At 39.8% G+C, this 27,115-nt stretch overlaps 1 protein-coding gene across 2 annotated transcripts; it reads left to right on the top strand.

Annotated features, from left to right (window-relative positions):
- Positions 1–1,509: 1,509 nt before the first annotated feature.
- On the top strand, positions 1,510–26,786 carry HAVCR1 (hepatitis A virus cellular receptor 1). 2 transcript variants are annotated; one of them, XM_074360987.1, is made up of 9 exons: positions 1,510–4,015; positions 6,141–6,198; positions 8,116–8,448; positions 11,238–11,813; positions 12,067–12,159; positions 17,586–17,641; positions 20,473–20,587; positions 21,492–21,528; positions 24,128–26,786. In XM_074360987.1, the coding sequence occupies exons 2-9, from the start codon at positions 6,153–6,155 to the stop codon at positions 24,228–24,230; spliced, it is 1,359 nt and encodes a 452-aa protein (XP_074217088.1). In that variant the 5' UTR covers positions 1,510–4,015; positions 6,141–6,152; the 3' UTR covers positions 24,231–26,786. The 2 variants fall into 2 exon arrangements, with proteins under 2 accessions (XP_074217088.1, XP_045362684.2); XM_045506728.2 differs by lacking the exon at positions 1,510–4,015 and having other exon boundaries at positions 6,066–6,198.
- The last annotated feature ends 329 nt before the right edge of the window (positions 26,787–27,115 follow it).

Here is a 27,115-nt window from a genome sequence, read left to right as displayed (position 1 = left end):
TGGGTCAGTGGCCACTGCCGTCCCTGACCTTCAACACACCCTGAAAGGAGCTCAGGGCAGAGCTCAGGAATGAGGCACTCTGTGCTCCGGGAAAACTGGTAAAGCAGACTTTCAAATAGTTAGACATTTTTAGGAGAAAGTTTGATGAATCCAAATTTCTTTCATTTTCCCGTACTCAGAAAAGCACCAAAATCATTTACTGAGATACCTGTCCCTCATGACTAGCAGCATCCTTCTACCCAGATGTGTGCCTGAGGGTATATCTCCAAAATTACAAACATGCTGATGTCCCCCGTCCCTCACCTCACTGGAGCCATTCCTCAGAGCTGAGAGGCCGTCTCCTGGTCCTCAGTAAGTCCCCAGATAAAACTGAAACTCACAGCTCTCACACTGTGCATTTTTATTTCAGCTGACAGTTTTGGGGGCCACAAAGGGTAGCAGGGCAGACTTCTCTCCTTTGCCTGAACTCTGTGAGGGTCCAGAGCCCTTGGTAACAGCGGAGCCCCTGTGTCTGTCTGCCTCCTCGTGAGTCCAGATGAATTTGGGTAGACCTCTCCTGGTTTTCAGGTCTCCTGACTATTGGTTGGTGATCCTGAGTTTTATTTGGAGGTGTATAATGCATACCTGCTCCCCTGCCTCTGCCCCCAGTTAAAAGGTACTGGTGCAGTCTGGACTAGGTGGTGAGGTGGGAGGCTGGCTTAATGTCTTTCCTAAATGAGGGGCTTCAGAACATCAGCCTCCATCTTTGAAGAGTTCTAACCCTAGGTGAACAAGTCCTTCTAGGAGAAGCTTGCATTTCTTTCCCTGTGGCTCAAGAGGTAAATATTCCACCAGGGCTCTCAGGAACTGTTATCTCATCTAGAGCATGTCCAAGTCCTGAGGCTGAAAAAAAAAAGTGGAGGTGGGGCATGGAGGGGAAAGAGGTCATTTAAAGCTCAAGCAAGTAAACAACTTTTTTCAACTGTTACTTATAAACTTTATATTTTATATAAAGGTTTATATTATAATACCTAATTCATGACTAAGTTTTAAAAATGAAGCTATAAGATCTCCAGTTGTATCTGTCTATATGTCTTTGTGTACCTTATAGATATGGTATGTCTCTACTTCTGGAGAGTATTACCAAAATTAATTTATAAATGGGCCCTATTTAATTGACTTAAAGGAAATTAAGTGCTTATATAAATTCTTAGAAATGTAAGAGACTAACCCAAAGGAATTTCAGGTTCACGTGAACTAGAAAATATTCAGTATTGAATTAATATTTGGTATTAAAGTTAGTTTGAGTTTGTTGCTTTAATTAATACAGACATGTCTTTAGAGCTATCAACATTAAGTATAATCCTTTTCTTGTAACTGAGTTTACTAGAAGTCAAATAAGATCTTATATCTCTTAGCAAAAAAAAAAATAACTTGGTATGATGAAATATTTATGTTAAATGTAAATGAAATAGCTTTTCGGGAAATTCTTTATAAATAACTGTATTTTAGGACTATCTATTTAAAAATAGTCTTTCTAGATATTTGGTAACTTGAAACTTGAGAATTTTTCTGAATTAAGTTAAATGATGGAAGTTTATTAAATATCTAGGTCTTTCCCAAATGAAATAAGATAACTGGAATATTAATTACTGAACATAGGCTTCCTCTACAGAGAAATTACAGATATTTAGGACTACTAATAAATACATTTGACGCCACACTGAGACTTTTTCTTTAAGAAAGCATGTGTTTTTTTTAGAAGTTATAAATAGTATTTAAAGTTTGCCAATCTACATAACACTAATGTAGAAGACAATTCGTAAGTGCTTACTTCTTAGTTTTGACTGCAAACTAAGGGTTTTTTTAACAGTTGAGAATTCTAATTAATACATGTAATTAAGACTACTATGTTAATATGCAAGAAAAAAGAAGGTTTAAGAATTACACGTGCATTTTGCTAAGGAAAAAGAAAAGAATTTTGTCCTAAAGCTAATTATTTCTAAATGGGAAAGAAAATAAGGGACAGATTAATATGGATATAGAAAGTTGTATAAGATTTGTGAGAAGAAAAAGAAACTTTAAAAAGGAATTTTATGTGTGGTCAGGACTGACTACTATTAGAATAAATTGAAGTTAAAAGGGCAAAATCTCCTTAGAATATTGATCTGTTTTTTAGAGCAGATTGTGCATTTTCTTTACATTCTAAGTAATCTGTGATAACTTTCTATACTTGCCTTTGAAATCTCTTACTGTCACTCGGTTAAGTAGTAAGTATTGCTTCACATTACCTATGATGCTATTTGATCAGGTGTTTTAAATCTTTTTGGTGTTTTAAATCTTTTTGATATTTTTGACAAACTTCCTGAAGCTCAAGTTCTAATTGAAGTTCATTTGACCTCCAGCTAACTTTGAGGTTTTCCAAAGGGCCCTAGAGCACCTCAAGAGAATTGTTTTCTCTCCTTATCAAAGAGAGAAATATTAAACTAATTAGGCTTATTTGGTATGTTAAATTACATGGGAAGCATTGCAAATGAGTGGTGATAAATATTCTTAGGTTATTTTGCAGGGAGAAATGTTATTAAGTATTCTAGGAACTATTGGAATTCCTAAAAACCTGCTCTGTCTTGGTAGAATGTTATCAGTTGTAGCTCTGATTATTATCTTAAAATGTTGTATGTCACAGCAGTAAACAAGTTTCTTTGTCAATTGCATTGTAAGCAGATCTTTAACCATGACTTTTTAAAGTCTTTGTTGTTCATAGAAAGTTATTGTTTGACTGTGATGCTTTTGCAAAAATGCTTTGTCTTCAAGAAGATTAACAGAAAGGACTTTGGACAAGCATAGGTTTCTGATAAAATTCAGGTCACACACTGAACTGGGTAAGAAATTTAAAAATTCCAGTGGAAATCCTGATGGCTTCATAAAACTGTCAACAAAAGATCAAGAATTAGTTACATAGGACTGAGTGAATTGATGAATATGGTTATAATTTTATAATTTTTTTGTCTGAAATATTACTGGCTTTTAATCTGTTTTCCAGATATAAGGAAACCTTTCCCCTTAAGCTAATTATGACTTACAGCCATTTGGTAAATTATACCTTTGTAAGTAGAATTGAAACATTTATCTTTTCTCTCTACCTGATCCCTCTGAAATTGTAAACCCTTAGGTTACTAGCAGCCTTATCAGGTGAATAATGGAGGCTACCTCCTGACAGATGCAGGAATCTCAAGATATTTTTCAGACCTTGAGAAGAGAGGAATTCACCCTCACCCAAATCTACAGATATTGCTGGTGGAATCTGAGGGCAAGCCCTTGGGCTGCCTTTCCTGGCCTTGAGAAATCTTAGAAATTCAATCTGAGATTCCTTATAAAAAGTTCTAGCAAAGCCAATTTTTTTAAGCCTATATGATTAATTAATTACACTTGTATAAATAATCAGGCCAAGTATTGAAGCCAGACTTATTTTTGCAAAGAAATTTGTCTTAATTTGATAGGAATCAGGGTAATTTCAGACAGAAAAATTATGTTTCAGTGGATATTAAATTCTAGTGTTGTTAATTGAGGTCTGTGTTTACTGCCTAAGACTCGCTTCCCAGATAGCCCCCTGTTTTTATGTTACATTATTGTAAAGTTTAATTGGATTATTAAAAGGACACTCGAAGGTTTGTTTCTGAAGCTTATCACAGTAATCTATCCTTGGGTGCAGGTCAGATGCCCCACGATCTACAACCAGGAGATTATACATATTGGAAAAGCCATCATTTAAAGGACTATCTCCAACCTAAATTGAAGTGTCCTTATCTGGTGCTCTTAACTAGCTCATGCACAAAAAAAACTGAAGGAAATTGACCTTTGGATTCATATTTTCTGCTTCAAAAGGGCCCCTGCACTGGACTAGTCTATATAGAAAACTGCTAACTTCAAACTCACCTTAAAACAGAGAAGCTACATTCACACCAGGACAAGAAGAAGATGACATCAGGAGTAGATGGCTATCTGAGGATGCTGGACCTGACCCATATGATTATTTGTAATGTTTTTAATATAATAATTATATTAGATAATAATGCATTCTACAATTATAATTATATAAATATTTATTTATACATAATACATTTAATATAAATATATATTTAATATATAAATAAATATATGTTATATATAATTGCATAATATGATTCTTTATAACATAATATAATTCTTTATAACAATTTCTTAGACTTTTGCATAAATTTTCTATCATGGGCATAAATCCTATGCAGAGTTTAAAAACTAATCCAGTTGTTGGGCTTATGACTAATTACCTACATTCAGTACTTCTGGTTACCCTGGTGGATTTATCCTCTGCAAGGCTCTAACTGGATGGGCCTTAGGAAGTTTATTCTAGAAGAGAGATGTTATCGTTCTGTTCAGGCCACTTGATATTACTACTCAACTTGGCCAATCAATGGTACTTCCTCTGACCATGGTTATAAATAAGAATTTTCTTTTAAAGTCACTCGAGCTCCATCAGAGCAACAAGCTAAATTTCAGTCAAATAATACAGATTCCTGATTACTAGGAGTAGGACCCTCCTTCAATTACGGGATGGAGTTATATGACTAACATCAGACTGCAGTTGTTTAAGTTTAAAATCCCCGCTTACATTGGGAACAATTAGGCTGGGTGCCTTATGAATAATACCAGTATATCATTACTTTTAAGATAGAGGTTGGTACAGAACAGACTGGGTCAGCTGAGCTGCGGATATACTGGGCTGCCCCCGATGGAGCTCTTGGCTTAAATATTTACTTATGACCCTATGAATAATGCTACTAGCTGTATTATTTGTATTCTGCCTATCTTTACAAGATTGTTGTTTCTTGCATTACCAGATGTGGGGCTGAGCCTCTGATAAAAATGATGGCTAGGCAACTTGAAATCATTGACCAAATATATAGTTCTTTATGACCTCAAGATTATAATAGTGTAACCCCAGATATGGGAAGAAGCAACAAGAAGCAACTCTCTATCTGGAACTTAACAGACTAGTAAGACAGGTGGTCCAGAGACGTTTGGCTGCTGTTTGCAGGGCACAGTCCAGTAATAGCACACTGAGTGGCCTATTGACAAAATCCTGGCCTGACCTAGGAAAGAGCATTCTTAGCAACATGGGATAAAATAGTCAAGAACTCGTTGAATTTGTAACCATAAGGGGGCACTGCCAGATAAAGAGGGTCACTCGCCATCTGGTTCTACAGGGATTAAGTCACCAGCCACTGTAGTGGCTGATGTTCAACACACCCTGAAGGGAGTTCAGGACAGAGCTCAGTCATGAAGCAATCTGTGCTCTGGGAAAACTGGTAGAACAGGCCTTCAGACAGATGTTGTTAGGAGAAAATTTTATCCAAATTTCTTTCATCTTCCCGTACTCAGAAAAGCACTAAAGTCATTAACGGAGATATCTGTTCCTTGTGACTAGCTGCAACCTTCTACCCAGATGTGTGCTTGATTGCCCTTCTCCAAAATCACATATATGCTCACCTCCCATACCTGCCTCTTAGGAGCAGTTCCTCAGAGCTATCTGAGAGGCAGTCTCCTGGGCCATAGATAGTCCTCAGTAAGTCCTCAGATAAACTGAAACTCACAGCTCTCACGCTGTGCATTTTTTAATCTCAGGCAACACTTGCTAATGGAGGACTTGATGATAGTCAAGTTCTAAGGCTGGGGACCGGCCATCGTGTCCACAGAGCAGGAATTAGTACCCCGCCCTTACCTGAAGGCCAGCTGGCTCTCATCTTAGAGGCCAATGATAAGTGCATCTTGCCTTGGGGTGACTGGTCTTCGCTCTGGGGTCTCCTGCTGAGCATGCCTCTGGTCTCCTTCCTGTTTACTCCCTTATCTCCTCTGTCAGCACCGGGAGTCCTCTAGGAGCTGGGAAAGAAGGGACTGCTCCAGAGGACAGCTTTGCCTGTCCGTTGGAAGGTGCCGAGCCCCCAGTCACCTGGAGCTAACAGAGACCTGAAGCCTTTGCATGGTCTCCTTCTCAGTGGGTGGGGTTACGCGATCTGCTCTTTGGGGGTTGAAAGAAGTTGCAGTCTGAGGATTAAGACTCGTTTTGACTTATCAGGTTGGGCGGCACACCAACCACTCACTCTGCTTTCTCTTTCCTTCAGGCTGGTACCATCATGCATCCTTGGGTAGCCATTCCAGGCCTCATCCTACTTCTGACAAGTAAGTAAATAGGTGGGCTGTGGTTTGGAAGCCCTGGGGATGGGGGAGCATAGGGGGTGTGTGGGTGTGGTGGAGGAGACAGATGTTCTTGGGCCTTGTTGGAAGATAATGGGGTTAACTAGTGAGCAAAGAACCAGGCTGAAACCTTAAGCCAAAGAAATTGCTTACATGCTATGAGTTACAACATCTGTGGGTAGGTGAACAAGGCACCATGTACGACAGAGGCTGCCATTTGTGTTGAAATCAAAAGGGAATAGATAGATGTTTGTGCATGCATGAACTACTCAAGTGTATGTAGAAATCAGTCATGGTTGTTATCATGGCAGGGAGGGGACGGGGACAAGGAATGGGGATCTGGTGGGAAGCAGGTGAGCCCTGTATTGTACTATTGTGTGCCCTTTGAGTTTTTAAACCATGTACAGCTATTTCTTTTAAAAACAAAATATTTTTGTTCAAAATATTCTGTGAGATAGGAATAATTAAGGAATGGACATATCCTAAATTTTAAAAGCGTTCTCGGGGAGGAGGGTGTAGTCCTGGGTTCAATTCCCAGTGCTTCCATTAAAAAATAAAGAAAGAAACTGAATTGCTCCCCCACCTCCTAAATCAATCAATCAATCAATCAATCAATCAAAAGAAACTAGACTAGACTGTAAAGAAAAAAACACACCAATCTCTTGAGGTGGGACTATGAGGAAAAGTTTGGTTTTTATTATGCTCCTATACCTTAAGTTTTTATAATTAGCATGTATTATTTTTGTAATCCAAAAGTGATATTAAGCAAAATTAAATATCATAAGAATTCTAGTGAAAAAACTATTTTATGTAACAATGAATTACAAATAAGCTTGTAGCAATGAGTTGAAATATAACAATGAGTTCCAAATGACTCTTATTTTACATAACAGCGAGCATTTTATTCCCAGAGCATTTCCCAAACTCACAGCAGTCAGCTATGATTAGCTGTTGTACCTCAGATTTCTTTTAGGGACTACCTGGTCTGCATTTGGCAATACAAGTTTTTAAAGCCACAGCCACAGGCGAGAGTTTTCCTGCCTCTGCTTGTTTTTAAGTGACAAAATTTAGCATTTGACTGACTATTCTCCGGTTCTTTGGTTTCCTCTGGGTAAGTGGACCTCGCTCCATTGCAGGACTGTCATCAACTCACCAGAAGGGATCCCTGCTTAAAATTTTTGAATTGACCCTAAAACCCATGATAAGTCCCGGTTCCTGAAAGTATTGTTTACCCATTTTTCTAAAAACTGACTTCTAAAGCATTTACGAGGCCTTCTAGCCAGCGATGCTTTAAGCTAGACATTAGCTCTGCTTTTTTTAATGACAGAGGCATTGTGAGGTGACTTCCTTTGCAAGAGCCATTTTAAAAATTGCAATAAAAATTGAAAATTCAAACTTTAAAGGCAATAGAGTTTTTAAAACAGACTTCAACTGAGAGTGATTCAATCTAGGGAAGGGCAAAAGCCATGTGTGTGGATTACCTATTCAGTAAGCAAGTGCCTGTCAAACACAGGGTGGAATACACACTCATGCATTCGTGGAATGTCATTTGTTTCATTCGGAAAGAAATTTGGTCATATTCACCAAGAGACCGGAAATATTTCGGCCCTATATCCTGGTAATTTCTCTCTTAGAAATCTATCCTATTAGGAAACAATCCTGAATATAGAAAATCGTTTCTATTACATTTCATCTATGATATATCTAATAAATAGTAATGCTGCTAAAGAATATGTAACAGAGAAAAACGCTATTCCTAAATTTTTAAAACTCAAGATATTGTCAGATGATTACAAACAACAACAACAACGACAACAAAAACCTATATAAAGAAAAAAAAAGGAAAATAAAATTAAAATTGAAATATTGAGGCCTCATGCTCCGGTTTCTTTTTGTTTACAGATGGTGTCATGTCTTACGTAAAAGTGGTTGGGATGGTGGGTCAGCCTGTTGTACTGCCCTGCACCTATACTGGCAAAGCCGCAACCATGTGCTGGGGCCGTGGGCCATGTCCTTGGTCTCGCTGCACAGCTGAAATGATCTGGACTAATGGATACAGTGTCACCTATCAGCAGAGTCCGCGTTATTCACTAAAGGGAAATATTCGGAGCGGGAACGTGTCTCTGACCATAGACAATCCAACTGTGCAGGACAGTGGCCTGTATTGTTGCCGTATTGAAAGGAAGGGCTGGTTCAACGATAGAAAACTCACCATATCTTTGGAGATAAAGCCAGGTGAGCTTGTCTTCCTTCTCCCTTTGATCACTTCCTGTGGGTTCACAGAGATAAGAGTTTTCTGTTTGGTATTAACTTCTTCCTTTAATAAGGAAAGAGGAGGTTCCTACAATCCTGTTTTGCAGTAACTCTTGGGATAGGATAATTTATATTTCTCTAGAATGAAGTGTTAAGACCAACCTTGATTCAAGACCATAGGCTAGAGGATTTTCCCAGTCAGCCAAAGATCTCCTGAAGCAGTGCTTTGAAAACACTAGTTGGTTTATGAAAAAGCATTCACTGTCCCACAGTGAAATACAGTGATTTTTATCAAGCTGGGTTTCCTCCACTTGAAGAACTGCCCTTTACTTTGAGATGATGTCTTAGAAGAATTTTTTAAGGTCCTTTCTGAACACTTTAAGACTTACAGAGAATTCCATACATATAAAATAGGTAATATAAGGTACTGTCAAGTAGATGTGTCATTCAGCTTCGACAATTGTCAACTGAGTCTCATTGCAAACACACTGTATCAGCCTGTGTAGTTGTTTCTACCATCTCCCCCCACTGCCCCGCCCTGTCTTGGATTTTTTGAAGCATATTTCACATCCTATCACCAAGTTGCTTGCTTAAAAATGAAAATGACCTCATTGCAATATGAAAACATTTGCATCTCAATAATTGCTTTTAAGAATTTCACCAGTTGCTTTTAAGAATTTCACAAAACCCCCAAATCTGGGAAGTTTACATTTTTCCGTCTTGAGGTAGACATCCTAATTTTTCTTACCATTTAGTGAAAGGAGTAGGTTCTTCAGGATTTCCTGGTTTCTGGTGCTCTTTCCTAATGAATCTCCCCTCTCTAAGGTCTTACGTTGACAGTAGAACCCAATACCTATGGCCTTCATAAGCTCTGTCTTTTTTAATTAAAATGAACCTCATATTGCAACCTCCCAACTTTTGTAATTGGCTTGTGTCCTTTATGAAGACACAACCAATAAGGTGAATTCTGACAGAGAGAATGGCTAACTCTGGGGAAACTGTATCTAGGAGGCAATTTAAGGATGCCGAAAGAGGCTGGCGATATCGTGTGCTGTAGACAGGTGTGAGGAGGCAGTGTGGGCTGAAGAGATTACAATTACAACATTTTTGGAGTCGTGAAATTATATTATTGGTCTGACTGAATATTTTTTTTAAATGACATAGAAGGAAATTAGTTGGGGACTTTTATAGTGCTTAGAAATTCTTTAATTGGTGGCTATTTATAAAGCCACCGCTCCATCCAGTGGGAAATGGTCCCATAACCAAACCAAGGTGACTCTCGGCCTCCAAGCCAATTCTTTGCTTAAGTTTTCTTGCACTTTTCACAGAATGAGCTTACTTTTCAACCTCCTATTTTTCCTCATCAGCTCCTTCTACCCTTAGTTTCCTAGCTTCTTCCTCAGGATATATTTACCAGTAAGGAAGACATGTTAGTAAATCAAGCCAATTAAGTTTCCTTTTCTTTGTTTCCACTATCATCCTTTGATCAGATTTCTTGCTTGCTTACTTTTTACCTCTAGATTCAGATTTTTAAACTGAAGGAAGGAGATTGGATTACACTCTTCTTAAAAGCCTCTGATTACACTGGTCAGCAAACGGTAGCCCCAGGGCCAGATAAGATTCTAAAAGAGGCTCACCAAGAGTTCTGTAAATAAAGTTTTATTGGAACACAGCCACACCCATTCATTAATCTATTGTCCATGGCTGCTTCCTCTTCCTCCACAGTGACAGAGCTGAGCAATTACTACCAAGATCACAGGACCGTGAAGCCTAAAACTTTTACTAATGCCTCATACATAATTGGCACCCACAAATATTTGTTGAAAAAAACATTTCTTTTCTTTAAGGCAAAAATTAGCTGTTTCCCAAATTAACTTCACTTGAATCCCTCAGGAGAGTTTTCAAACCAGTTGTCCCCTATCCAAGAGACTTGAGTTTCTAGTTTCTAGTTAGTAGAGTTGAAATTTAAGGATACTTCTTGTGGGGATAAAAAGGTGCCTGGTGAGGGAAAAGTACACATTCTTAATTTGGTCCTTCAATGATCTGCTTTTGTGCCAGGCTTCATTCTCATTTCAGTTCTTTCTCTGGATGGCTCTGAGGATTTCAGTTAAGTGGTCTGGAACCCTCCACCACCTCTGACTCTGGAGAGTCAAAGTCATTGCCTGTTGTTATTGTCAGCCCTTAGTTTGGAGGGGAATTTAAAGGGTCTAGTCCACCTTCTAACTAAATGTGTAAATCATCTGTGTTATCTACCATATGCTCATGGTGTGAGTTAGCCCTCATCTACAGTGCAGGTCTGTTGGGAGGGTACTCTTCAGACTGACTGAACTGAATGCTGTTTATTTGGTAAACACTCTGGCTCTTGGGAACCACTACTTAGCTCTTAGTCATACACCACTGACAGGACAAGGACAGCTTCAGACTCTAGACATTTTCCTCTACCTCACGGATATGTATGAAGATATGTCAATCTGATAGGCATGCCTAGTCTTTTCAAAATACTTCATTACAAATCCCAGGTACAATTTTTTACCTGTAAACCTTCCCAAATATAATCCTTTCGATTCAGCTGTTTCTTTGTACTGAACACGTCTTCAAGCTCTCTTCAGTCACAGATTCTAGTTGACCAATGTCAAGAACTCAAGTTCATGGAAGACAAGTGCCCAGTTCTGCCTGGGGGCAGTCTCCTTGGTGGTGTGGCTGTACAAGCCCAGCTCAAGGCTCTTGTTTCCTGCTGCTTGATTAATCCTTGCTTTCATGTTGATTTCTAGCTCCTCTAAGGGCAACTATCAAAACTATGACAACTTGGCCAACTACCACCACCAAGACAACTAGGCCAACTATCACCACCAAGAGAACCTGGCCAACCACCACCACCAAGACAACTAGGCCAACTACCACAACCAAGAGAACCAGGCCAACTGTCACCACCAAGAGAACCAGGCCAACTGTCACCACCAAGAGAACCAGGCCAACTGTCACCACCAAGAGAACCAGGCCAACTGTCACCACCAAGAGAACCAGGCCAACTGTCACCACCAAGAGAACTTGGCCAACTGTCACCACCAAGAGAACTTGGCCAACTGTCACCACCAAGAGAACCTGGCCAACTGTCACCACCAAGAGAACCTGGCCAACTGTCACCACCAAGAGAACCAGGCCAACTGTCACCACCAAGAGAACCTGGCCAACTGTCACCACCAAGAGAACCAGGCCAACTGTCACCACCAAGAGAACCAGGCCAACTGTCACCACCAAGAGAACCAGGCCAACTGTCACCACCAAGAGAACTAGGCCAACTACCACCGCTCATCCAAAGCCAGGACCCACAAAGAAACCCCAGCCAGGTAAACAGTTATGTTTCTGAGTCTAGAGAGCTTTTACTGAGAGGGTGTAGACCATCCAGGGCCTTGTGTTAAGGCAGAGATACAATCTAGGGGAAGGGTTGTTACCTGGGTTCCAAATGTGGCTTCATAGAATCTGTGAAGCCCTGTCCCCCATTGTATTCATCTTTTGTACACACAAGCATTTTGAGAGCGAAGCCCAGCACAAGCGCTTGTTTCTTGCTGCTTGACTCCTTGCTTTCCTGTTGATTTCTAGGTCCACCTACCAGGCCTCCAATGACAGCTACAACAACTTGGGCCAACACCACCGCCCGTCCAAAGCCAAGACCCACAAAGAAACCCCAGCCAGGTAAACAGACGTGCTTCTGAGCCCAGGGGGCTTTTACTGAGAGGGTGTAGACCATCCAGGGCCTTGTGTAAAGCAGAATTAGAATCGAGGGGAAGGGTTATTACCTGGGTTCCAATCTCTGTGAAGCCCTGTCCCATATTATATTCATCTTTTGTACATGTAAGCATTTTAAGAGTGAGGGGGTAACAATAGCTTTTTGTCAGATTCTCAAAGGAATTCAATAGTAGCAAAAAAAAAAAAAAAAAAAAAAAAAGTCCAGCTCATTGGTCTCAGCCATCTAAGGAGAATGGTGTGGATTTGGCCCACAGCGTTATGAAGAAAAAATAGGGAATGCCAGAATACAGGGACAGATGAATGAGATTCTGTCCACACAAGGAGCTCTGAGTAGCAGTCATTTAATCCCTTCTCAAGTCTAACCCAACACTTGAGGATGAGATTTCAGTAAGGTTAGTGTTTACTCTGTTTTCTGTGTCAGGAACCAAGTTAAGTGCTTTACAAGTATTATGTCACTTAATTCTTAGGACACCCATATGCACTGGGGTGTGATTCATTGCTACTTTATACCTATGGTGATCGAGGCACAGAGTCTAAGCTCAATGTTGACAGTCATACAAATAGAAAGTGGTTGAGTCTGGATTGTCTCCATTAATTTGAATTTTGGACCTGTGCTATCTTCTATACTGAACACAGAGTTTATGTTTGGATGAATTTGTCCTATTCTGACATCCTCGCTGGAAAGGCCACTGTACAATTACCCTGACTTTTCAGGGTGTCAGTGACTTACACAGTTTTGCTTCTAGCATCCTTTAATTTAGTAACATAGCACAGAAACGTTATTTATACCAATGAAAAAGTAAATATCGAATTTAAGGACTTATGGGACTTCAAATACACACGTTTGTTTTTTTCAGTTCAGGCTATTCAGTTCATACTTCAAATTTCCGATAGATGAAAGTTTAGGTTTAACGCAAATGGAGAATAATTGGACTTACAGATAGGAAAATAACTTTCCATTCTGAGAACAAGTTTGGGTTCAAATTTTCTATTTTTAAGATTGAAAATAAAACTTTTTAGTGAAGATTCTCAAAGACTCCAATGCCTTTGGAACTTTGAGGTAGCTCTGGATTCTGAGGAGTAACAGAGATGTCACAACCTCTTAGCTAAAAAATATCTGATGGAACATACTGATTTCCCTTGACTCCCACTGCACCATGTGTATATTTAACTAGGAGGGATCTGAAGGACTGGGCTATGAACCGAGTTTGGAAGAGACGGCTTTAAGGTTAAAAGTGGAATTTTGGAGCCATAAAAGTTTGTTAGGGAAACAGCTTTGTTCTAGAGAATCTGTTAACTTTCTTCTTACTGATTTAGCTTCTTCATATTTAGTCTGTGCCCGCAAAGGTGGATTAAAGCATGTGGTTTGGTGACCAAGTCTAAGTTACTGACTTTGTTTAAAGCAGAGGTTCAGAAGGAAAGTGCTGGTCTCTGTGTCTGTGTGGCCTCCTTGGGGATAGTATTCATTGACTCTGGTACTTACCCTGATAGTTTCCGAAAGAGTTTGTGTTTAGAGTTGAACTTTACAGTATAAGAAGGAAGTGAACACTGGAGCAGATCCAGGGCAGGGACATTTACCTTTACCTCCACTCCCTCTCTGTGCTCTGTGCACCTTGTACACACTAGTTGCCTAAAATATTCATGGACGGATTGGATATAAAGTTGTGGGAGCACTGAACTCATGCCCAACAGGTAACTTTAGTTTCTCTCCTGAACACCTAGGATCATCAGGGGAGGGGATAGCTTAGTGGTAGAGTGCCATGCTTAGCATGCACGAGGTCCTGGGTTCAATCCCCAGTACCTCCATTAAAATATATATAAAGCTAATTACCTCAACAAAACAAAAACAAACAAAAACTCTCATCATCATTGGCACCCTGTTAAGAGCATGCATTCTGGAATAAGATAGATCTGACTTAAGTGCTGACCCTGACTACTCCGACCAGCTATGTGACTTGAACAAATGTCTTATCCTCTCTGAATCTCTTTTTATCATTTGTAAAATGGATGGAATGTTGCTGATCTTGTAGGATTCTTGCCAGGATTAAATGAGATAAAGAGCTTGGGACACAGGTAAAAGGGGGTAAGTGATAGATATAGTGGCAAATAGGACTATTACTTAGAATGTCCAGAGATACATACCCCTGGCTGGTGCGGGTAGCTTGTACGATTTGGGGATGTCCATGTGCACATCCACATTTTTCTCAATTAAATGAACTAGACTTGACTTTAAACTTATTACTGGGCTTGCTCCCTTGGGCCAGCACCTTATAACAATTAAATCCAAATTAAGTTGGTCTGGACCAAACTGATCACCTGTATTTATGCTTCCTCTAAGCCCCAGACCCTAAATACACCCAGGAGGCGCCCCCTTGCTGTCGTATTGAGCTTTCATTTCACACGGACACTTTGAGCTGGGTTGAGGATGCCCACCCAGGCTCCGAAGAGGCATGTCCCTCTGAGATTCTGCTTTTCCTCTCCAAAAAGTCTTCCCCGCTCTCCTCAGTCTGGGCAGGTCCCATATTCCTTTGAAATACAAGATTGGCCTGTCTTTCCTGTGGTGGAGACAGGTGATGCTGAATCCTGTCATCTCTCCCAGATAACTCCATTACCCGTGGCGGTAAACTGGGGGAGCGCCACACACGAAACCCCTTTTTAGTGCTGAGCTGGCTTCTGCGTCCTTGTGTCTGTGCTGCATCCAGACAAAGTCACGTTTTGCAAGACTCCTCGTGGGTATGACTCACTGTACTCAGGAGGTGCCACTTGGTAGGGGACCCCCAGTAGGGCGGACCTTCTGCCAGTCATTCCTGGAAGCTGGCTGATGTAAAATGGACCTGCATTGAGACTCAGAGAGGGGCCAGTTCGATTGGGATTAGTTAATGGGGACATTTGGTTTTGAAAGTGGAATCCTTAGTGGGAACTGTTTCCGGGCACAAAAGCAAAGTGAAAGTGGATAAAAATACAAGGTAACAGCAGGAGGAGCAGCTGCACCCCACCCTCTGAGGCTGTGAGGAGGAAGACAGGAGGAGTGGGCAATCGTTCTCTAAAATATGTCCCTAAAACCTAGTCAAGGTAGAGCTTCCCAGAGTGGAACAGACGTTGGAGCAGCTGCGTCCCCACGACTTAAGGGACTTCTGCCGTCTTGGCAGGGTCTCTGAGGCTCTCCGGCCAAATGCTTACTGTGCCCGAGCCAGACTTCAGTGAGCTAAAGCCTCCCAGAAGCAAAGAACATTACTCTGGAAGGAATTTTGGTCGTCATCTTGCCTGCCACCCACCTTTTGACGGATAGATGTGCAGCAAACTCATACATTATCTCATTTAATTCTTTTGGGGCAGGCCTTGTTTATTGCCATTGCCAGACTGTGGCGGGGGGTACCCTATAGTTCAGCTTTGGAGACAGACAGCTTCCAGTTCAACTGCCAGTTACTAGCTGCGTGCCTGTGGGCAAGTCGTGGTGTGTTCCTTACAGGATGTTTGTGAGGGATGAGGGCCATGATGTTTGCAAAGTGCATTGCACGGCGTCCCTCCCCCACTGCTCCCTCAAAGATTAGTAATAGCTCTGATATTTGTCTAATATGGTGCTAAGTGCTTTACCTGCACCATCTAATGTGACAACTTGACGAGACGGGTGCTATCAACATCTTATAGTTCAAGGTTGCCCCAGCTATAAGTATAAATATATATATATTTTTATAAATATATACACACACACACACACATAAATGTGTATGCGAAGGACCTTGATCAAGGTCATATTGCCAAGGGACAAGATCAGCACTGAACTCAAATTTTATGTGATTCAAGTCCATGCTGGTTTTACGTCACCCATTCAATACCCGAAGGACTTACTTAAGGTTATAACACAAATCATAAACAGAGCCTAGACTGTAGATATTGTCTTTTTTTTTTTAATTGACAGTTACAATGTGTCAATTTCTGGTGTACAGCACAATGTCCCAGTCATGCATATACATACATATATTCATTTTCATATTTTTTCATTAAAGGTTATTACAAGATATTGAATATAGTTCCCTGCACTTTGCAGAATAAATTTGTTTTTTAAATCTATATTTATATATAAAGGGTAACATTTGCAAATCTCAAACTCCCAAATTTATCCCTTCCCACCCCCTTTCCCTGGTAACCATACGATTGTTTACTATGTCTGTGAATCTGTTTCTGTTTTGTAGTTGAGTTCATAGTGTCCTTTTTTCATTTTTTTTTTTTTTTTTTAGATTCCACATATGAGTGCTATCATATGGTATTTTTCTTTCTCTTTCTGGCTTACTTCACTTAGAATGACGATCTACTGTAGGTATTGTCCATGGCTCTCTAAGGAGTAGTGTCAGAATGAATAAAATGCAGGTGCAGTAATGTAAAGGTTGGGGGGTATGGTTAGTGCACTTTCATTGCCCCTGAGGTTCTACAGTCAGTAGTCAGGGAGTTTCCCAGACCCGTAGTATCTTCCCCTGATGGGAGTGGAATGCGTGTGGGGCCCTGAGCTGAGGTTCTTGTCCTTTACTGGGGCTGGAAACTCGTTTAACCACTTCAGGTCTGTTTCCTCATCTATAAAATAGATTCAAAAAATTGTAAGGATGTAGAGTGCTTAGTGTGTGCTAGATACTCAGCAAAAAGAGAATCCCGTGTTTGACCTATGGTTGCTTAGGTGGGCCAACAGTCTATGTTCTGTGTGACAAAAGAGATATTTAAAAGCCCTATTAAAATTTGGACATTCAAAACTTTCAGGCGTGATATCCACTTATAGATGGGTTTTAGGTAGTGTAAGATATATTGGTCTTGGGGCTGATTAACAGCTGTTTTACAAAGTACTTCTGGATCAACGTCTAGGCAGCTGGCGTATAATGTCGGGGTTGTAGGCCACATTTTTAGATACCTTAGTACATTTTACTCACATTTGGAATGCAAAACCAACGTAATGTCCATTTCAAATAGGATGGTTCCGATCTTTGGATGTGCGTTTGGCATCTGAGCACTCATTGGCAGTTTTTTAACTGTCGTGAAAATGTTGATTACCTAACTTTAGATGGGAATTTTTACACTGGTCCTGAGAATGGGCCACTGTCACTCCTAAAATTGTAGGTAAACCTTTGTGTGTACATGTATTTTTCAATAAAGAAGAAAAAAGGGGTCTTGTTGTCAAAAGGTCTTTGACAAAATGGTTAAGAAACACAGCCTTACTGGTTAAGTTAATAAATGTTCATAATTTGGTGTAACTCTTGCAATGCCTCCAGCATTTGGCTGTAGTATTATTCAACTTTTCATTCATTACCAGAAAGCAATGTGAATCTATATAGTGTTTTCAGTGAAAAGTCAATATTTTTTGCTTAATTGTCCCTCTTGTTTTACAGATGGGAATGACACTGTGACCAAGTCTTCAGGTGCCCTTCAGCCTAACAACCAAAGTGTAAGCATATTCCTTGCATGTCTCCCTGGAAGCATGTTACATTTAGAGATTATTACTGTTAAAACTAATCTACAGACAGATTCTTTCTAATTAAAAAAAAAAGGGGGGGGAGAAAAGAATTTGACTCTTAAATAAGGATGCTTTAGTTAATTTAAAAAATCTGTATAGATGCACCAGTTTATTAAAAATACCTAATAAGTGGTACTTTACACTCACGCACGCACACATGTGCATGCACACACACTTCAGGCTTTCTCCTGGCCAAAAATTAGGAAAAAAAAGAATGCATTAATTCAAAGAGCACGAGTTTACATACCAACGGTGACTTCAGTCATCATTAGGGAAATAACATGCTGCAAATTGATGGAGTGGAGTGGAGGCCCCCCCCCAGATAAAAATATTACATAAATGAAAGTGTGTTTGCTTAGACATAGGCCCCCTCACATCTTTTTTCTACATAAAAATTTTTAGGCCAACACTATCTTTATATGCATAAACCTCCCTCTCTGAAGACTTACTAAGATCCTGATGTCTTGAACAACTTCGTGATTCTGTAAGACGTTCTCATGCTTTTCCTATGGTTTGCTTGAGGAAAATCTAAGGGGCCCCAGTCTCATGATGTTCATCCAAGTCTCATCTTTGGAAATAAGCTAGAAAAATTCATCAGTGGAACCTTTTCTCTTGATTCCCTTTGGGAGGAAGAACTTTCCTTTTACTATGTGCAACTCGCTCTTTGAAGCCACAAACAAAAAGAATTTTAAGTATGAGCGTAATCCTGATTGCAAGCGGTGAGAAATTACAGCATGGTCACTGTAAGAGAAATTCAAGCTCAGGCAAAGCAGGGTTATCTAGAGTAAGGCCAAATGGCCTTAGGCCACATACCTTAGTGACAGCAACACCACAACATGGGAATGATGTTAAAGATTTTAGCAACTCTCCTGGTACGGGCACTGGTTGAGCTGATGGACACGGGCTGAGTTTGTATATGCCTGTTAAATCGCAGAGCTGCCACCATGATTATTCTATTATTCCAAATGATTATTCTATTACTGTGCAGTCAGATTTATGCTAGATTGAAAAAAAAACATTCTGAATGGTAAGATTGTTCTTGACCTCAGTTACCTGTAGGACAACTATGTTTAGCAACAAGTAGAAGCAATTTAGAAGCAAGTTCACCACAGTCGGTAGCAAAATTGTGGGCTTTCTGTGTCTTGACTCCGAAGATGCCAAGATGTCTCCCAGGTGTCTTGAAACCAAGCAGCATATATTCTGACCCAGTAGGTCAACTTCCTGAACTCCGTTTTAAGGAGAGAATTGAACAAATACGTGAAGAAGTATGAGAAAAAAAAATGTTCATCGCTGCTGTTTATAATAATGAAGATGTTGTGAACAACCTAAATGTTCAATAATAAGGGATTAATTACTTAGCAAGGCATGCCCACTTACTACCATGAAGAATGCCATCACTGCCGCGCATTTAGTGTTAAGTCAGCATTGATCAACAACTGATAAACTAACTTGTCAAACGGTGTATATACTGTAGTCTATATATTGAATATAGTCATTGTTTCTGTTAAGAAAAACACTAGAAGGATAAAATTCTAGAAGAGTATGTAATGAAAAATGGTAATAGTGGCTGTTTCTGGATGTTAGGATTATGGTGGATTTTTGTTTTCCTTTCTTTATGCTTAGCTGCACATTCTAAAATGAACATGCAGTTTTTATGTAACATAATATTTTAAAAAAGGAAGCAAAGCCTGCTTCCCTTTTTAACCCGATGTTCCATCTACTTTACTCCCCACAAGTAAGATAGTAAACAGCTTTTCCCCTCCTAAGACACTGGTTGTTCCCCCTTTACTTAAGGACACCTCAGATGCTAAAATGCCTCTGTATCCTTGTAGTGTTTATCAGGAAGTGCCTAAAAGCACCTTTCCCAAGAATTGTATTTAATCTGCATTTGATAGCCAGAAACAGAGAGGCTAAATAACTTGTCTAGGGTCACACAGCAACTAAGTAAAAGAGCTAGGATTCTGACTCCAGAGATTAAACTCTTATTCAGGAAGAGACTTGGGACTCGATCCTTTTCTCTGATCTTCTGCTTTCTTTCTGTTAAAATATCTGCCCTGTGGGACCTCTTAAGGATTAGAGGTAAACTATGTAGAGGGGTCGAGCGTATTTCAGGCTTATTCCAGGAGGGGGTGATCCCTTTTGAACTGCACTAGGAGATTTAAACAAAATTCTGTACTTCTATCCAATTGCACAGCATTTTAATTGTTAATCAGAGCCATGTCTATGAGCAGCTACTTTCCAGTCCATTTATAAAGACATAAACTCTCGAATTCTAGCTAAAAAAAAAAAAAAGTTTTGTAATCAAGGGCTAAATTCCATAATTGAGCACATTCAAGTAACATCAGATAACGCCACCACATCAACTTATATGTGAATAAAGATTGTTGTTTTCTTTTTTAATATCATAAGAAGATTACTTATGGAAATAGCTTATTAATTTTAAAAACATATGTGTAACTTACATATAATAAAGCACACTCGTTTGAATCGCAGAGTTTGCATTTTGACAAAGGTATATACTTAGATAAATACCACCCCAAGCTATAATACATTTCCACCAACCCCAAAAACATTTTGAATTTTTAATTGTCTTAGAATTTCACCACATGGTTATAACCTCAGGTCACTGGGTCTTGTCCCTCATAATCTAGATGTAGCCAAGGGCCAATAAAGGTAAATGTGTCTGGGTACATTATTTTAGGAAATGTTTTCTGCCCATAATTCTAACAAGCTGTTTGTTTGATCTGCCGATGTTTCCTTAGCCTGCAGTGACGGTACAAAGTCCATGGAGGACCAACAATAAGGGAATCTACATTGGACTCTGTATTGCCGCCATAGTGTTATTGGTCACGATTTTGATTGTCTTGCTTGTCAGAAGTAAGTCACTTAAGAATTGTGCCTCTGGGAGTATTCTTGAGCCAAACTGCCTGGAGCCCCCCCATGTGCCACGTGATTTTAATTTCACCTAATTTCCTTGGTTCTTAACTTTGCTCTTCTTTATTTGTCTTAAAATTGTTGTCCCGTGGAGAGAAATAGAATATTTAAATTCTCCATAGGAGAAATTAAATACTGAGAAATAAGAGTTGGTTAGGTAGAGCTGGGATTTGGAAGGCAGCAGACCATTGTGACATGCAAGCTTTGTTCACTCTTCCTCTCCCCCTCCCTCAAGAACCAATGTTTGTCCGTCTATGGGGCAAAGTTGTTGAGGGTGTTACAACACCCATTTAACAGAAGAAGCAAATGAGGCACTGGGAGGGATAACTGACTTCAGAGCTAGGGCTAGAGCAAAGTTTCACCAGGGAGCCATGCGGAGCGTCCTGGTCTCCTTTCCACCAGTTGTGTGTGTGTGTGTGTGTGTGGTCTTTTGCCTACGAAAGAAACACAATCACCCACTTTTACAATGAAATATAGTAATTATGTTAAAATAAGCCAGGACATGTGGGTTATTATTATTATTATTAATATTATTATTAATATTATTATTATACTAAACCATTAATAAACATGAGATACTTTACACTCAGGGGCTTGTTTGGATCCTGCAGATTCAAAAAAAAAAAAAAAGTTACCTGAAGTTATCAAGGAGGAGACTAGATTGGGCTTCTTTACCCCTTTTTTTTTTTTAATCTTTCTTCTAAATTAATTTTTTCAGGCTCTGAGTTCTGTACAGATTTTGTTCATATTAAAGTCATAACAGAAATAATACACTTGTTTGAAAAGAAACCTCATGAACTCTTTGGCTGACATGTTTAATTTTCTCTTCGGTTCTTCCCCAATTCAGAATATTTGTGCCTGGGAGGCAAGGTGGAGCTTCTACGGTAAGTTTAAGATGGTTTGTGTCGATGATCTTTGATGTTCTTATTCTAGTAAAACTACGGAAGAATTTCTTTCTGTCCCTCTCCTCTTTTCCTTCTGAACCTTCCATTTTATAGTCCGGATCCTGAAAAATCTAGTATCAGAAGCACCTCCATTGCTGTCCAGTCTTCCAGTGGTATTTTCAGTGTCCCTGCATTTCCCTGGAATTGTGCCAGGACTGCTACAGAAAGGGCGCCTCAACCCTAACCTCCTAGAGCAAGAGAACTAAACTGCAGATTCTGCTTTGTGGGACATTTGAATGGGCTGTGTGGTGTGTTATTTGACTTCATTCAGTGCTTCATTTATTGAATGTTGGTCACATGCCTACTATATTCCAAAGAGATGATCAAACCAGAGAGAAAACATACACACAAATAACCAGCGTACTTTTAGTACATCCAGAGAAACACCATGGGGAGCATAGAGCAGGGCAAAAGGCCATCTGAGTGAGCCCCAGAGGAGTAGAGGGCAGCTCTGTGAAGGCCTGGAGGAAGACAACTCCAGGCTGAAGAAGCCCAAAGGCCCCGGGGTGAGGCAGGTACCTCGACGTCTCCACAGTTCCCATCGTCCCCTCGTGTTCCACACCCAGCCTGCTCTGGTCATTTGCATTAGTTATCTGGCCCTTTTTTTTCCTTTTTAAAAAATTTTACTTTTTTACTGACGTGTGGTTGATTTACAGTATTAGTTTCAGGTGTACAGCAAAGCAATTCAATTATATACATACATATGTATATATATATATTATATGTATAATATTATATATATATTATATATATAATATTATATATATATATATACACACTTTCAGATTCTTTTCCATTGTATCATAGGTACTTGAATTTACAATTTTTGAAAATTGTCCCCACTGCCCAATTAAAAGGTAAATTCTCTGTATATGTCTCCCTGGAGTCATTTGCCCAAACACCTGCAATGGTTAGGAAACCACTACTTCCAAATCAGAATAGCCTGCTTTATGGGGTCCAGCTTGGGCTTTAAGCAAGGTCTTTCTTTGATTCAAAATCCATTCTTCTTAAGCTGCCATCCATTATTCCTAGTTCTCTTGCGTTGGATGTTTGCACAGCATCTTTCCTATGTCTGAGTTAATCATGTGAGCCAGCCCACAGAACGGGCCTTGAACGACGCCCGACATGTTGCAAGTGTTCCGTGAATGCTGGCTTTTATTACTGCAGCCATGCCCTTCTCAGCAGCAAACCTGTGAGGTAGGCACTATTATTGTTCTCAGTTCACAGATTGGAAAACAGGTTTAGAGATGTTAAGCCACATCCAAGGTCAGCAGACTCAATCTTAGGTCTTTTAAAGTCCAAAACCCATACTTATAGAAGTTTTTGACTATCTGCTTCCAAGAATAGAAGAAAAAAACAAACAAACTCTCTCCAGGCAGAAAATTGTGAAAGATAGCATCTTTTTAGTCGATTTCTGTCCTTTCACTGTTAACTTTTTTTCAAAGTCCACTTTTAGGGGGGAGGTTATAGCTCAAGCAGTAGAGTGCATGCTTAGCATGCATGAGGTCCTGGGTTCAATCCACAGTACGTCCTCTAAAAATAAATAAACAAATAAACCTAATTACCTCCATCCCCCCAGGAAATGGGGGAAAAATCCCACTTTTAATCACTTAATTATAAAAGAAAATATGCATTGTAGCAAATGTTGCGTAAAATAGAAATGCAAAACAAAACAAAACAAAACAAAAACGAGCATTTCCTCATGACGTTATTTTTTTGGGCAGCTCTACCACACTGACTCATTTTGAACTATTGACACCTGAACTGTTTCCATACACGGATGACTAATCCATTTAAAGATCAGAGCTGAATGAAGATCCAGTACATTTCCTATCATTTCTGGGCAGGCTTAGGTAATAGTCACTGTAGTCATTAAATGCAAATTATAAATATAGCAGCTGTCTCAAAACTGCACAAATGACCTTTTCCTACACTTGATGTGCGAGTGCGTGTGTTATAAAACTCATCTAACCCCTGGCTTTCTAATGTGGACCATTCAGACATGGTAAGATTTTTGACTCCATGATCCGGTACACATTTAGGTGAAACGATGCTATTTTACTCCATCCATTATGCTCTGATATTTTGTATACTTATGTCTGTTTATCATAAACACAGGACATAGACCACTAAATAGATTGAATAACCCTCTCTAAAGTGTTACAGCCTACAGCTGGGAAAACACCAGCCAAACCACTTCTTAGCTGTCTTTGACAACATGCATCGTGATTTAGCACTTCAATCTGATGTCTGCCTTCCTGGATTTTCAATTTTTGTATTCTAGTACATGAGGCCCTTGAAGGAGACCAGTCGGAGTTTTGTGAAACTATTGCTTAAGTTTTCTACCTGCTTATTAAACAGAATTTCCTGCAACTTCATATTCACAAGCCTGGATGCTTCTGTTCATTCCCCAGGCTGTGTGAACGGGGTTCTGGGAATTGCAACGACGCAGACTTGCCTGACCTGAACGTAAACATATGTGCTGCTTGTACTTTAGAAGTGGTCTGCTTTTCTCTTACTCATGTTATTCTTTCTGCAGCATGATATCATTTAAGGACGGTCACTTTGGAGCTTTGAAAAATGCAGCTGTAAAGCATGTCCGAGCAGAAGACAATGTCTACATTATTGAGGACAGTCAGTAAGTCGTGGATTAAGATCCAGTGGCCTTCTAAGGCGTTATGACCTTGACTGCAGAATATAGTAACCAGACATCCCCATTGATATCTGGTGCAGGACAATTTTTCGGTCAGTTTCACCTGGCATTCCAACAAGTCAGTAACATTACATAGCGTGTCTCTAGCTCAATCTTTGTAGTCCTAATGTTTTGTTAACTAGCTCAGTCTTTCTAGTCTTTGCAGAGCCCTTGCCAAAACATGGAATGTACCCCTTAGAATTGTGTATCCTTTTTAGACCTATAAATCCTGTATCCATCAAGAATTCTTATTGGGGAGACAGAAAAAGCATTGCTACCTTGGTCACCCAAGCTGTCAAGAAGAGTTGGATGTGACTTGAAATCAGTAAATATGATTTGGGACTTAAAGAGCTTCACTTGAAAGCATTTTATGGTTCTCTTTTATTTTTTATCTAGTGACTCCAAATGTTCTATTCCTTAAGGCCCCCAATGGTTTCAAATCATGGGTTGCATAGGTTTTTATTTACCCAATGGGGAAATAGAAACGAGTGTGATTTTACCGTTAGAGGCAGATCTGGTTTCTCATGGCTCTGGAAATATAAGGCATTAAGTGCTTTCCCTGGGACCAGGATGGGTATTTTAGCAGTTCGGAGAAGCTAGGGTAGTGAGTGGACCATGTAGACACCAGGGGAAGAAAATCAATGGCCGTGTGACTTGTGCTGTGTCTGTTACATTGTTCCATCTGTGCTGAAGTTCTAGGCACTTCCATAGACAACTAGCAGGCTCTCTGGAGTAATTTTTAGAATGAAGCAGGGCAGAAATAAATAAATGGAAAAAAAGAGAGGGACAGAGCAGGGAACAAAGATTTCTGCCTTAGGAAAGTTGGTTTGCAAATACAATCCTGTTGTTTGAGAGTGTTCCTAGTTTCAACTGAAATTCTAAATTGTCTTCAAACCACTTTGATTATTAAAATTGTTTTGGGAGGATGAAGGATCTTTTTCATATTGAATTAATTTTTTTTTGTTACTGCTTTTTAACGATTCAATTAAAGTTTTGGTTTTGCCAGCAGAGTTTGACAAAGGCTAATGGTAAGGATCTTTTTCATCACCAGAAGCATTTCTACATGAATAGTTAACAAGCCTGGATTTTAATTTCAGTTTGAGTAAACCCTGAAACAACTCATGCTTGGTGTTCAGAGCTACTCACACCAAAGTGGTCTAAGTGGGCTGGATGCTTGGTTTTGAGCAACATGTTTGACACTTCTGCATAGTTCTAGGAAACTTACAGGACTTCTGAAAAAAGGTTATATGGGCAAAGGAGATTGCTGAATATTGAACACTGATTTTCACAGGTGGTACCAAACTGACCTGGGTTAAAAAATTATGCTCCAACTACAGTGATTTTCTTTTAAATTCAAGACAAGGTGCATAAACATGGAGGTTGCAAATTGAAGCCCAGAATGGTAGCTTCTCTGGAAAGACCAAGCAACACTGGACTGCATCCCTGTGCAGCCAGGGCCCCGTTAGATGGCATCGCAGCCCTCCTCCCCCAGCCCTCCCCTTGCCTGCATGTTCATGCTTGTTGCCTGCTTTGTGACTTGTGGGGTTTGAAATGCATGGTGCACGTTCTATTCTCCAGACCCTTCCTGGAATTTGATGAGGGCATATTAAAGGTTCTGGGAACTTGGTTAACTTTGTTTAATCCAGCATTTCCAAAATTTGCTTGAAACCCACGAGTGCAATGACTACTGATATACCCAGTAGCATTCTGTGCAACCATACATGGAGCTTGCGGGGTGGCGGGTGGAACACAGAACTAGAAATAGGACCTGAGTTCTAATCCTAACTCTTACCAGTAACATTGGGTGACATTAGGGCAAATCATTATGCCTAATTTTGTTTTACATCTATTAGAATTATTTCCGTACATACCTCGGTGTATAGTGGTAATTCCAATGACATGTTACTTGTGAGAAGTCTTTGAAAAGTGAAAAACACTACACAAATGAAAAGTCTGTGTGTGTGTTTGTGAGGAGTTTGTAGGAATAAGAGATCCAGCTTCAGTGCTCAGTAAATTTCAGTGGTGTCGCATTCATCAGTCTCTTGCCATATGTGCCCCATTAGTTTTTTGAATAATGTTTCTATTCTGGAAAAGTTGATATTGGGTAATTTGGCTATCATTTTATATTGTAGAAAAATTCATCAATAACTGAAAGGGAGGATGGATTAGAGGGAGGGAAGGGGAGGTATTTAGTTAATATCAAAGTCTTTTCTGTAGATGTATCAATCTTATAGAATGGATCGCCTTTTGTTTTTGATCTTTTGAGACAACTGAGATTCCATTTTCTATAATCTGTCTTGGGACATTAGGACACTGATGTAATTAAAACCATACATTTAAATTTAGGACATTTTGCACATCGTTAAGAAGTAGAGGAACCAATCTGTCACTGATGGCTAGGAAGATAATCTTGGGAGTACATGAAAGTGTAAGGGACTCTTCATCATAAGTTCTGTTTGTCTGTCCACTCATTAATAAAAACGCATTTTTGTTTTCATTGTAGAAACTGACTTGTTTCCTTATTCTCATCGTTTAGTTGAGGCCAGGCATCTTTATCTTGCTGTGGACTCTCAGGACAGGGGCAAACAGGGCAAGATTTGAGAACCAAGCATGTCTGTCACTCCTCCAGGTGCTGGGGGTAGAGCAGAGAACAACCCTGAACTCCAGGTCCTGAAGAACGCCAAATCAGTAGGAGAGATCTCCCCACACCGTCAATTCTGGTTGAAAATGCTGTTGATAGAGGATGCCTGGAAGGTGAGGGGAGGTGGGGAGTGGCAGAGTTTTAGCTACGTTGGTCAGGAACTGCCTCTAGGAAAGAGGTGACATTTGAGTTGA

The sequence above is a fragment of the Camelus bactrianus genome, chromosome 3 (genome assembly GCF_048773025.1).
Source record: "Camelus bactrianus isolate YW-2024 breed Bactrian camel chromosome 3, ASM4877302v1, whole genome shotgun sequence".
Lineage (NCBI taxonomy): Eukaryota > Metazoa > Chordata > Mammalia > Artiodactyla > Camelidae > Camelus > Camelus bactrianus.
Note: the sequence above shows the minus strand (reverse complement) of the source record. Positions and strands in the feature narration are given on the sequence as shown.